The sequence below is a fragment of the Dermacentor andersoni genome, chromosome 8 (assembly GCF_023375885.2).
Source record: "Dermacentor andersoni chromosome 8, qqDerAnde1_hic_scaffold, whole genome shotgun sequence".
Classification (NCBI taxonomy): Eukaryota; Metazoa; Arthropoda; class Arachnida; order Ixodida; family Ixodidae; genus Dermacentor; species Dermacentor andersoni.
The window spans coordinates 83,724,880-83,738,357 of NC_092821.1; the positions used below are offsets into that span (position 1 = coordinate 83,724,880).

At 47.2% G+C, this 13,478-nt stretch overlaps 1 protein-coding gene and 1 long non-coding RNA gene across 5 annotated transcripts in view; one reads left to right on the forward strand and one right to left on the reverse strand.

Annotated features, from left to right (window-relative positions):
- LOC140219834 (uncharacterized) overlaps positions 1 to 13,478 on the forward strand; it is an 83,830-nt gene that overhangs the window by 67,471 nt on the left and 2,881 nt on the right. The window lies entirely within an intron of this gene.
- Positions 1 to 13,478, reverse strand: part of LOC129386733 (uncharacterized) — a 91,049-nt gene that overhangs the window by 42,561 nt on the left and 35,010 nt on the right. For all 4 annotated transcript variants that reach the window (XM_072289793.1, XM_055074896.2, XM_055074897.2 and 1 more), the window contains exons 9-10: positions 12,421 to 12,536; positions 9,407 to 9,575 (exon numbers count right to left, since the gene is read on the reverse strand). In XM_072289793.1, coding sequence (XP_072145894.1) covers positions 9,407 to 9,575; positions 12,421 to 12,536 — 285 coding nt within the window. The remainder of the gene's footprint in view (positions 1 to 9,406; positions 9,576 to 12,420; positions 12,537 to 13,478) is intronic.

Genomic DNA, 13,478 nt, shown 5'->3' on the forward strand with positions numbered 1-13,478 from the left:
CTAGCATCCGTATGGATTTCCGTGGGAACAGCTGGATCGAAATGGCGCAGTATCGGTGGTGTTGTGAGCAGGCGACGTAGCGTTACGAAGGCATCATCACAAGTCGGAGACCACGCGGAAAGATTGGGGTCTCCCCGAAGACGCGTTGTCAGAGGTGCCATAATCGAAGCGAAATTTCGAATAAAGCGGCGGAAGTACGAGCAGAGGCCAATGAAAGTGCGCAAGTCTTTGGAGACGTTGGCCTCGGGAATTCTTTAACAGCACGCAGCTTAGCGGCATCAGGGAGAACGCCGTCCTTCGACACGACATGTCCGAGAGTTGTCAGCTTGCGTGCCCCAAAGTGACATTTTTTTCGGATTTAGTTGGAGGCCAGCGTCACTGAGACAGCGTAAAACCTGCTCCAAGCGATGAAGGTGAGTAGGAAAATCTGGTGCGAACACTACTACATCATCCAAGTAACACTAGCACGTGTTCCATTTGAGGCCTCGAAGAATAGTGTCCATCATCCGCTCAAAAGTCTCGGGCGCATTGCAAAGTCAGAATGGCATTACACGAAATTCGTATAAACCATCTGGTGTGATGAAAGCAGTTTCAGGCTTATCTTCTGCAGCCATAGGCACCTGCCAATACCCAGAGCGTAGATCGAGGGAGGAAAAGAACTCTGCACCTTGTAAGCTGTCCAGGGCGTCGTCGATCCGCGGCAATGGATAAACATCCTTTCGGGTTATTTTATTTAGGCGGCGGTAATCCACGCAAAAGCGGATCGAGCCATCCTTCTTTTTAACTAAAACAACTGGCGATGCCCATGGGCTGTCGGACGGTTCAATGACACCACGCTTTAGCATGTCACCTACTTGCTCATCAATGACGCGTCGTTCTGTCGACGAGACGCAGTAGGGTTGCTGCCGTAGCGGTGAGTGAGAACCGGTGTCAATACGGTGACATACAGTCGTCGTTCGGCCCAGAGAAGTGCTATGACTGTCAAAAGCAGGGCGAAATTTCTCGAGGAGACGGAGAAGGTCAAGGCGTTGCGTGGGGCTTAAGCCGTTGTCGATGACGTGGCTGAAAACATCTTGAGGCGATGCGGCAGGTGCGGGACTACAGTAGAGGGTGTTGGCCTCTGACGATCCAACAGGAAGTTCCGACGTGGTAATGGTGTTGTAAGGCTCCACAGTGCCGAGAGATTCACCGCGAAGCAACGCAATCGAGAATGGGAAGTGGTTGTGTATAGGAAGGTGAGTAGCACCAGCTTGAAGGCTAAGCAGCGCAGTTGGGAGTGATGAGAGGTGGCGGTGAACGAAAGCAGTCGAAGGCGTGAAGAGTACTGTAGAGTCGGAGGCAACGGAACAGGAGACAGCTGCCAGAACGGATGCGTGCGGAGGTATATCGATGTCGTCAGTGAGGGACAACTTGGTTCAGGAAAGCGAAACTTCATCAGATATGGCATTGCCAAGCGAAGAGAAGGCGACTTCTGCACGGGAGCAATCAATAACAGCTTGGTGACGGGAGAGAAAGTCCCAACCTAAAATAATATCGTGGGAACAGTGGAGAAGAACGACGAACTCGACTGTGTAGACCACTCCTTGAATTTCAAGTCTGGCGGTGCACGCAGCCACCGGCTGGACGTGCTGTGCTGTGGCGGTGCGGAGTAAAGGACCGAATAAAGACGTCGTGACTTTTCGTATTGAGCGGCATAGTTTTTCGGCAATTACAGATATGGCGGCTGCTATGTCAATGAGGGCAAGCACAGAGACACCTTCAACAGCGACATCAATAACGTTGGGCGGCGAAAGAAGAGGGCTTGAGCGTTGTGACGATGACGCAGTTCTTGGCTCGGGAACTGCGCCACTGGCGCCACTGAACTGCGCCGTTTTCCGTGTCAGCGGTAGAGGGACGTCGACGCATCGGGGAGAGCGAGCGACGACGAGAAGAAGGAGAACGGCGGTCGAAAACTGGGCGAAGGCTTGGGCGGGGAAGGAGTAAATCGCGGTCTGGAGCGTAAGACAAAGGATGGTCGTACGCGACTGTGCATGGGTCGTCACGTGGATGAAGTGGACGGCGGCGGCACAGGCGTGCAACGTGCCCGGGAATACCGCACGAATAGCAGATGGGCCGATTGTCCGGTGTGCGCCAGGGATTAATTACTCGATGGGCTGGAGGTCGTGGCGGCGTGGGAGTAAAAACAGGGCTAGGCATCAGGGGCGGAGCCCGGTAGGTCGGCGGTCGTGGTCGTGCGACGGCGTCGGCGTAAGTCAATGAGGCGGTGAGTTGAGGCGCCCGTTCCAGAGGAAGGACTTCGGACACTTGCTCTTCTATAACATGTCGTAGGGTCGGACTAAGGGACGAGCTTGAGTCCGGCGGGTTGGAGGTGAGGGAGAGCTGGCGAGCTGCTTCTTCCCGGATGAAAGCCTTGATCTGCGAGAGGAGGGTGGAATCTTGAATAGGGGAGGTCAAGCCGGACGACGATTCGTGATGGAGAACAGGACGGCGAGTGAGGATGCGTTGACGGCGGAGCTCGTCATAGCTTTGGCACAGTTCAATAACTTGTGCAACAGTAGAGGGGCTCTCTGAAATGAGCATCTGAAATGCGTCCTCGTCGATACACTTCATTATATGCTTGATTTTATTGCCCTGAGTCATGGATGCATCGACGCGCTTACAGAGATCGATGACATCTTCGATGTAGCTGGTAAAGGTCTCACCGGGCTGCTGAGAGCGCGACTGCAAGCGCTGTTCGGCACGAAGCTTTTGAACAGCAGGGCGGCCGAAGACCTCGCTGAACTTTGTTTTGAACACCGTCCAGCTTGGGACTTCGCTTTCGTGGTTCCGAAACCACAAGTGGGCAATTCCGGTGAGGTAAAAATGGACGGTGGTCAGTTTCGTGATGTCATCCCATTTGTTGTTCAGACTGACGCGTTCGTATGATGAGAGCCAGTCATCAACGTCGTGGTCGTCAGTGACGCTGAAGATGGGAGGGTCCCGCTGACCGAGTGTGCCGGGGCATACGGAGGACTGGGGAGCAGGTGGTGGTAAGCTCGTGGCGCTTGCGGTGGTCTCATGACGGCAGGGAGAGTCCGGCTGCGCAATTCCAGGATGACAGGAGACCCAGCAAACCTCCACCATTTATAGCAAAGAACTACGACACGGCTGTGGCGCTCTGCACGGCGCACTTCTATATATATATATATATATATATATATATATATATATATATATATATATATATATATATATATATATACATGTGCAATACAGGACGAAGACCTCTGCCAGCTATCTCTCCAATCTGCCTTTTGTATTGTGCTGTGGCGCCACCGTGGTGGGCACCGGGAGAAACAAAATGCGCGGCGTCGGTGCCACCATATTGTCCCACGGCCGCCCGGGCTTCATCTTCACAGCGACCTGCTTTGGTGGCACAGTCTATACGGGCCGACGGCTAGAAGCTTTGCGTGCGCCGCGTTCTCGCCGCTCAGTTTGTGTTGAAACAACAGACAGCACGAAGGTCACTTTGCTCTCTACTTCTGCCGCGATTACTCAGGCCAGCGTTTTGACAGGGAGTGTCCGCAGTCATCGAGTGTGAAGTGTTCATGTTTGCCTGCGCGCGCTGACACCATGCCAGGTAACTTACATATTAGGCAAATGTTTACAAATGTGCCACCCGTTCCGGTGGCTGCTGCATACGGTGCGGCTGCGGGAGCCCTGCCTTGAATACTATTAGCGATGCGGACACTGTAAGCGTGCTGGCGCACCGAGGCCCGATAGCGCCGTGTGTGCTACAGCACTCATGCGCTTGCACGTCATACGTTGCATTCCAAGGTGTTTTTCGACATGTCTACAGGTAAAAAAAATTTAGAAACACATTTCTGAATGTCTAGTGCGTGATACTATTTCTTTGTAACATTCGTTTTGAAAACATTCAATGCAACTGAGCGGTAGCTGCACTGAACTGTAAAACAGATTCGACGTGAACGTTGAAAAATAATTCTTGCTTTGTGGAAATAATTTTGCATCCGAGTACTGCCTGTATTTCTACGAATCCGTACTTCTTTCATTCAACTTGGTGATAACGAGTGGAGAAATTGAGCAAATTTGGTTTCTACAGCATCATACCCAGCAGGTGCGTTGAAGGAGCTGGAGTCGAAGGCAGACGGATAAGCGGCCTCGATCCGAAGCAGGACGATCCTGGTAACATCGCCAGTGTTGTTGGGATTAGGAGCGTCGGCATAGGAAGGTGCCGCGGGGTTGTTGGGCAGACGGGCACACTGCTGGTCGATACGTCGGCTTTTAGCGAGTTCCAGGCGGCGGCACTTTTTTATAACTGCATCCGCCGTCGCCACGTTGTTGAAAACGTGGAAGTTGAAGGCGTCATCGACAATGCCTTTGAGGAAGTGGGAAATCTTGTCTGACTCGGTCATGTGTGCGTCAGCTTTGCGGCACAGAGCCAAGACGTCCTGAATGTACGTGACGTAGGGCTCTGTTGACGTCTGCACACGGCCGGATAACGCTTTCTGCTCGACAAGTTGGTGACCGTAGGTGTTGCAGAACAAGTCTCGAAGCTTTAGCTTAAGCGAATTCCAACCGGTGAGCTCATCTTCGGGCGTCCGAAACCAAACTCGAGATGTGCCACCGAGGCAAAAGACTACGTTGACGAGCATGATAGTAGGGTCCCACCGGTTATTGCGGCTGACGTGTTCGTACAGGCTGATACAATCCTCGACGTCTTCCCAATCTTTGCCCGAGAATATGCCAGGATCACGGGGAGCGGGGAGAGCGATGTAGGTCGTCGAAGTGGCAGCAGGTGTCGGAGCCGGCTGAGTCGAGTGGTCGTCGCCGGGAGCCACGAAGGAAGGCTCGACGTACCGTCCACTGCGAAGCTCTGGGACGAGGTACAGCGAACATCCCCCTCCATCAGATATGTTACGTAGGAAGACGCAGAAAAAAAAGTGATATGCAAGTATATTTACAAAGAAATACGCCGCACTTCGCCAAGAGGCAACATCCCGCGCTAGCCTCTACTCGTCACCGTCGTCTTGACACTGCTCGCCTCTTCGTCATCTCAAATACTGTTCCGTAGAAATATAGAGAACAAGTGCTTTCACTTAGTGTCCTGTCGGCAGTGGGTGTTATCCCATCAGCTGAGTGGTTAACAGCTTAAAGAATGAACCCAGCAAAAGCTGCTCACAGAAGAGGTCTTTATTTTGTTTACGTAAAGCCTATTGTATAAATGCAGTCTCAATGTCAACAAGCGGAAGCAAGGTTAATATATCTAGAGAGTGTCACTTGCGCTGGTGCTGAATTATCTATTCTGTACGGATTCGCTGACTCTTAGCTCAATGAAAAAATGTCTTATATCAACTCAGGCACAGCAAAATACAAACAGTTGTGACTACGACCCAAAAAACAAGCAAGGTTCCGCATATCTATGGAGGAAGAAATACACAAACACACCCAACATGAACACGTTTGAATCTGTGGCCAATTTTTTTTAAATATATTGGCTAAAACAATTCTAAACGTTTTGTATTTCTCCAACTTTCAACACATCTCTATTGGGTCCTCTCTACCTTCAGTATGAAACGCCCAGAATTTAAAGCAGTTTAGCTTAAAATAATTTCGCGAATTTTGAAAATTTTTGGTGCCCGTTTCCATGCCGGCGGCGCCACCGCCGCCAAATCAAAAATGGTGTGCCGTGCGTCGCCGCTGAAGACCAGAAACGACTACCACGCCACCGCCGGTCGAAACCGACACGGTGCGCTCCTCTACTTACGGTGGAGTTCGCGGCCTCTCTTCCGGTTGCTAAGCTACAGTGTACTATATAGCGACACGCGTCTTTCTTGTGGCGACGGAGAAGTAGGAGATACACTTTCGCACTTAACTCCACGGCAAGCGCGCAATTTCCGACACTCGAACGAAATGTCATCGTTACGTTCTCTCGCAACGAGCTACGATTCTGACCTTGCCTAGAAGGTGTACAGTTCCGGAAGCAGACGACCTGTTCCAGTCAGATGATGGCGCTAGGGCAGGCTCGCCGCACGCCTGGAGCCACGTCAGCCGCAGAGACCAATCAGACAGCGCCGTTTTCCTCAGCAAGCAGAACTGTGCAGTGCCATCAGGCTAGTCGCGATACGCCGTGGCGACCGAGTTATCTACGCTACGCAGCAGAGGCAGCCACGTGCAAACTTAGCAAGTTCGTTATGGGCACGACAGGGATCGTGTGCGCCCTCGCGCTGCTGCTGCACAAGCCTAACCGCTCTGAAGCGCTATCAATCACTCAATACAAAGCGACGTCTGTCACGGCGTCTCACCCGGGGCTACAAGGCGTGAGCGCGCCCCGGCAAGCGTACGTGTGGTCTACCTTTAGGTTCGCTGTGGTTCGAGGCTAGTTGAGTATTCAAAACCGATATACACGAAAGAGACCGGCGTCTACGGCACCGATAAGCAGTCTGGTAGAAGTTTAGCCACTCAGCGGGCGGTCCTGGCCGAACGTGAGCAGACGATAATCCATGTCTTCCGCAACTACATATTTCTAACTGAAAGTCGAAACGCAGGTTATCGCTTATTTTTAATTTCTTATTAGGGGCGTCAAAATGGTTGTGGACGCTTAAGCTTCGCCATTAAGAGGAAGCTTTAGCTCGGGTGCTCCTATCCAAATACATGTAAAACGAGAATTCGTTTTTCTCGGCATCCACTGCACCAAAGTTGACGAAGTTTCTTGCATTTAAAAGAAAAACTTAAAATCTAGCGACTGTTGGTTTCGAATTTTTGAGTTAAGACTTCAATTTTTTATTAAAAATTGGCAGAACTCGAAAGTTCTCCAAAAACGAAACTATCAAGTTTACAACACTGTAACTCAACAACGAAAAATGATAATACAATTCTGTGAATTGCATCTAATAGTACATCTAAAGCGGACAAAATTGATATGTTACACATGAATATAAAAAAATTTAGTAATAGGGAAATAATACTTTTGCAAAACCCTTGTAACCAACGTAAAAAATTCACGTAAGATGTAAAATGACATATTGAATTCATCCGCTTTGAATGATCTAATGGATGCCTTTTAAAGAACCGCGATATCATTTCTTGATGCAGAGCTATGAATTTGTAAACTTCGTGCTTCTATTCTTTTCAAACGGTCAAATATTTGAAAATCGTTTTAAGAAAATTCAAGCCCTAAATAGAAATTCCGCTTCCAACAGTCACTAGAATTTAACTTTGTCTTTCAAATGCAACACGTTTCATTAAAATTGGTCCAGGGGTTATCTCATAAAAATGTTTTTGCGTTTTACATGTATTTGAATAGGCCGCGTCGGAGTTGGGCCCGAGCTAAAGCTTCCTCTTAAAGGGAGAACGCGATAGCATTCAAAGATCCCTGACTGCTTCGCACGCTTCCCAGACTCTGGAGCGGATGCAACAGTAACGTTTACCCGGAAACGCTGGCCGCGAGCGCTGTGCACGAAGGTGGGCTTTCTGGTAGAAACACAGCATCTGACGTTTGCCGCAATGCGGCGGAGGCGAGCGCCATCTGGGTGTGTTGCTAGGAACCAGGCGCGCCGCTCTGTGGCCCCCGAAATACTCACGCACTGGCGCGCGGAAATGGCGGACGCTGTGGCCTGTCCAGCAATCGGGTTTCTACGAGTTTTGGCATAACATAATTACAGTTTCTCGCATAGTAAAATGTGTACCTCGTACTTTACAATTTTTATACGTATTTTTGCTTGAGCAATTCAGTCATTTCAGCAGCTTCCTTGCTCCGAATGGAGAGCATGGGTATGGCTGGTTCGAAAATCTTTCAGGGGGAACGACGTGCGACGCTAGACGCGGGACGAGGGACGCCGGTGCCGCATTTTTCGCGACATGGGGTCCTTAAAGCTGTCGAGTTCCGTCGAGTTATTAAATGACATAGGAACAATACGAAGAAGCGCACTGATCCAAAAAAGGTTCTTGAATGGCAGCCGCTTTTGGTCAACAGCAGCCGAGTATCGGAATCTGTTATGTGACAATATATAAGAGCCCAAAAAGTGTGAGGAGAGGCTTCTGCTTAAGAGAAGCCGTTTTAGAAAAAAAAAGTGATTTCGTGCTCCCGTTGTGAGCGCCAGGTGCCACGGCAGAGTGCACAATTTGGCTGGTATACTCAGCGCAGGGTGTTCTATCAGCAAAATCTATTTTTGCACCAAGCCCCAGAGATGGTCCAGAGCACCTTTATGTTTCCAAAGAACGACGGTTTTCCTTCCGCCTCATATCCAGCACTATCTATGTGCGCTGGCTGCATTACCACTTACGGCGGTTCTCGTCGAGCGAGTGTTCCAAGACTCCTATAGCGACCAAAGTTTTGTTCCAGCTCGGAAACGGCAGTTGCGTTGCCTGAGTCTTTGCGCCAACATTCCCGCCATATCCTCAGCGTACTTATTTAAGGGAAACTTTTGTTGCCTCGGTTTGAATGCATACTATTTCTTTGGCTCTTCGAGCCATTTTTGTGTTTGATTGAAGGTTGGTGGTCGGAACTCCGCAAGGCGAACGTTTGTTCGTCTCCTTTTTCTCGTTCGTTCGTTTTTTTTCACCCACCCACTCGTTCATTCGCTCATTAGTTGTATCAAAGATCCTTCCGACAGGGATGCTGTGAGCGAGAGATTTCGATTATCTGAATGGCTTTGATGTAATTCTTTTGCGGAAACCCTCAAGGTGGAAAGAATAACTAATAAAGGGAAAATCAGGGATCCACTCATACGTAGCAATTGCTACAAAGGAAACCCGTACGGGATGCTCGAAATAAGATCGTCGTAGCTTAAGAAAAATTCGTCCTGGTCCGGGACTCGAGCGCGGGACCATCGCGGTTCCGGGGTAGGCGCTCTACCATGATGATCTCTACCTTTGATGATCCCATGGAGCATTCAGGAAGGACAGCACTGCAGTTCTGCCACCGTCCTCTGGGGCGGTGACAAGAAAGGAGAATAGCCGTCGGCTTCCACGCTGCCACTCGCGCAGTTTTTGTCAAAACACTACCTTGCCTAAATGTAGAATCCGTTATAGTATCACTAACGGCGTGCCCGTCCACGGCTCAGGGACCTCACTTACAAAGCTTGGCATGCGTAGCGGCTCTATGCCTTCGGCTGGCCACCTTTCCTGACCACATATTGATTGGTGGCAATTCGCTCTGGCGAAAGAATATAGCGCAACCGCTGTTTGGGAACACCGCCACTATTCACTAGCATGTATTAAATTAATAAGAAACGCCAGCTTGATATGCTCATTGCAACAAAAATGAAGAGCGTTTTTTCTATAGCCAAGTATATTTCTTTAGGGTATTGCCTAACATTGCTAATTATGGTCGGTGGTTTCCGCGCACTTTTATTTTGCGCCAACATTCTCTGCAATTGGTAGGTGTTTCATGCTATGTACTTACGAGTGTATGATAGTAGTGGGCAGGCCTGTTGCTGACAGACAACAGAGTCACGTTTATATTAAGCAGATTGGGCACAAATACATAGCATGTGTAGGCGAATCCTTTGAACTTGTTCTCTTGGTACGAAAAATGTCCAAGCAGGACAATCATGTCCGGTGAGAAGACAGACCTATAAACGAGCAGGAGAGTATGGTATTAGTTGCCATTGGAAATTGTTGATCATTCTTGTAGCAGCTACTTAATCAACAATTTACAGAAGTGAAAGTCACACGCTCAATTCCAAATTCAATGCAACGCCGGATTTAAAAAGAAATGAAACACAATTTGATAATTGCGATGCCCTCAAAAAAAAAAAATATAAGACCAACCTCCCAGCGGCGATGACGTTTAGTAATATTTTTAATGTAATTCGAAACGCGTCAAAACGTAAGCACATATACCTAGTACGTTAATTAATCTGCTTATTGGTCCGCAAATAAACAGTTGAAGTGCAGTGGCGATTTACGAACAAATCGCTAACCATCACTTGGTTCTTTGTTTCCTTTTTCTTTCTGGGGAACCTATGGTAACCCTCTTACTAACATCCGACAAGCGCGTCTTACATGAGAGTATTATATCGTGGGATGCTTAGTGTACAGGCCATGGGACAGGATGCAAAAGACTACGTGGTATCGTAAGTGTTCTGCCAAAATAGTATTCAAGCAACGATAGTGGTACTCTGTTTGGAATGCCGCATTCTAACCTTTATACTAGCAAGCATCAGCTGCACTCGCCGCAGTTTGCAGTACCGATGTTGCAAAAGCCGAGTCGCGCTTGTCCAGATTACACTTTGCGCATTGTTTCCCTGGGACAAGCCGCGCGCTTGAGCTCTGCTGTCGCCTTGCATTCGTGTTCTTGTTCTTTTTTGGTGATTGAACATATTCTTTGATGCTTTCTATTGCTTCGGCCATCGTCACCACTAGTTTTTGTCGAATCTGGAAAATTGTGTTAAAAAATTTGCTGCAATAAAAATGGGCAAATTTAGGACATTCTGCAAATGGAGAGGTAAAGGGCTAATTCAAAGCATTGCTCTCTGAGTAAAACGAGGCTTGGTCATCCATCTAGCGTTCTTAGCGCAATTTTTTTGCCCAGCAAAATGGCGCGAACTAAAAAAAGAAAGGAACCGTGGTTTGGATAGTTATCGTGCATCACCTCCCCTTGAAATAAAATAAAAGCTTTCTGCCGCGGGAGAAAGTGCGTGTAACCGCGAAATAATTCTAGAGATCAATATGGCTTTTGAGAAGCTGCCGTGCATCATAGGCCGCACACTCGTGTTCTTACTGACGTGACGCTTGATGTCTCGCTGGCAGATCATGCGCAGTGAGTGTAAGTTGATCGCACGCATGCGAAGCATTCTGCAAGGATCTCCTTTTTCAACGAGCTCTTTGTGTCAATAGCGCATCAGATGGAGAAACAGACGAGGACGAGCATCGTCCTGGCTTAGCTAGTTCTGTAAAAGGAGCCTTCAAGTATGCTAAACGCAATTAGTGCTGTCACTTCTTGGCGCCTTGAAACACTATGCGTTGAGCTAACGGCAAAACGCATCTTCGGTCGCACGAGCCAGACCCGCATAGGCCTTCGCCCACTGCAACAATTCCCACAAAGATTCGCATTACGTAGACGTCAATTGTAGTTGAGTCTTCCATTGATTTTGTTTCTGCAGGTGGATACCATAACAACGCGTTTTCTTTTTCAAGAAGCACTCTATTTTTATTCAGCTTTCTGTAATAAAAATGAATGAATAATATTGAGAGCCTGGAATGATTTAGTTGACTGCATTCGTGTCAACTTTGTTTGAAAATAAAAGCTTGAAGCAATTACAAAGAAAGAAAACTTGCGGTACAGAATATTACAAAATCCTTTCTGCGGGGCAGGCATAATCAACGCTAAGGAATGCAGCTAAGAAAAAAGTTACTCATGAGGTTAACAAAAACATTTCATGTTCTCCATTTTACAGCATCTGCCATGCAGAGATCAGACGCATTCATGGTATAGTATTATCAACAATAACCCTAAACTCGTGGCTCACCTAAAGGAACGAAAACACCGCTTCTGTTTTACATAACCCACGTAGTACTTTTACCAAGGATTCTCGCCAGACAGATCTTTGCAAAAGTATCTCCAATTATTTTTCTCCCACACTGGTGCATTATTAGTATTGTGAACTGTCCAACGGCCTCCAAAGCTTTTAACCGTTTGTTATTCTGTAACTTCTGCAAGGAATCACAATGAAGTGCAAGAAATAGGTCTACAGTGAATGACCGAAGGGCAATCTCATATTTCAGTGCGTGGTAAGCGTACGCCTGCACTCAACTGCTTGATTTTGTAGATAAGCTTCTACCTCATATCTTTACATCATCGATGTGTAGCTTGACGCCAAGATTAGGCACCCCCATTTTATTGATGCAGTATGCTGCAAACGTTCTAGCTCATCCCAAGAGATGCACTAAACTTGTCTTAAATTAAATTACGGGCATCCCTCACACGGCTTTTAAAAATCAAAGATTCGAAAAAATAAATTCATTCAGTTGAAGATAAATTTTAAAAAATTATTTTGGCATGTTCGCAGAAATTTCGCTTTAAACATTTTATTTTTGATGATCCTGTGCATTATGATTAAGATGCTCAAAATGCATATATTCGCAAAAGTAGCGATAAGCGGTAGATATGATTTAAGCCTAATTGATATCAGTGTTTGCATGACAGTACCTCAGCCAGCCAATGAATTTCCCGAGTGTCTGTGTCACAGATTTTACGTGAGTTTACTCATTCACTTTGAACATATTAGCACAGCGGTGTAGTACATGCCGTACCCTGGGCGGTGCATAACAACATAATATTTTATTCCATATGTGTCGGCTAATGCCCGTTAGCGTCAGAATTCCAGTTAAGAGGTCCTAACATAATGTGCACTTTGCAGGATGTAAGAACGGCACCTGTAATTTTAATTCATGACGTAAGACTGCGGCACTTACTTCGTGTGGAGGCCGATATTTTCACAGGGTTTCAGATGCCATAGGGCATGTACTCCGAGAAATGTATACGACGCCACCCTTTTTACTGAGGAAGGCTGGGAGAACTGGGCCGCTGCCTGCAAGATATATATATATATATATAAAAGAATGTTCTACTCCAGCAAGATCCTTAAATTGGGTAGTGTCTTATTCAGCTGCATGTCAAACCCCTTCCATAACAGTATGCATTGTTTTCTACTTTTCTCAAAAGTAACTATAAATAGATTAAATAAAATTTTCTTCGTGGATATTACGTTTAATGTATATCAAACGGTATAATTGTAGTTAATTCGGGGTCTTGCCATAAGCATTACAGGAAAGTGACCCTGATGTGAAATGGGACACTGTGTCATCAATGGCGATCAGAAGCAAAGAATGAGGGCGTTTCGATTCCACGAAACTAAATCAGAATTCACAAGAATGTCAACTATAGCAACACTATGCTGCATTTTTGTCTTTGGGTTCAAGGCAACAAAAGCTTTTTCAGCCATGCCATAAAATGGTTAGAGATGGTTACTTCGCCCTAGTTGACGGAGATGCTGCTCCTGTAGTGTAACAACATCCGGTAAAGAAAAAGAAAATCGGGTCCTTCACACTGCTAACATACCAGTCAGCGATAAAAACAGACTTCGAAAGTCACTGTGTAACCAAGTTTCATTCTAGTCTCAGGAGGACGTTGTAGTGAATTGACGCACTAACGTTGTTCACAAGCTGTGGCAATGATCTAAACTCGGAATTGCATGAAAGAAATAAATCAACATTTTTAAAAACGTCCTCAAAACCAGTGCAGACACGAAATTCTCGGACAGCGATTTCGTCACTCCTGCATAATGAGCGATATTTAGGGGTCGATAAAACGACCGCCTATTGCGCAATCCTGTCCCGCGCAATTCATTACGGCTTGCATCGCACAATTCCAGATTACTAAATTCCCGCTAGTAAAGGAGAATAATGTTGGATGATGTAAATCATGAGTGCCCACGTGACTGGCCAAGGTCACGGAGCTCACGTGAACCACC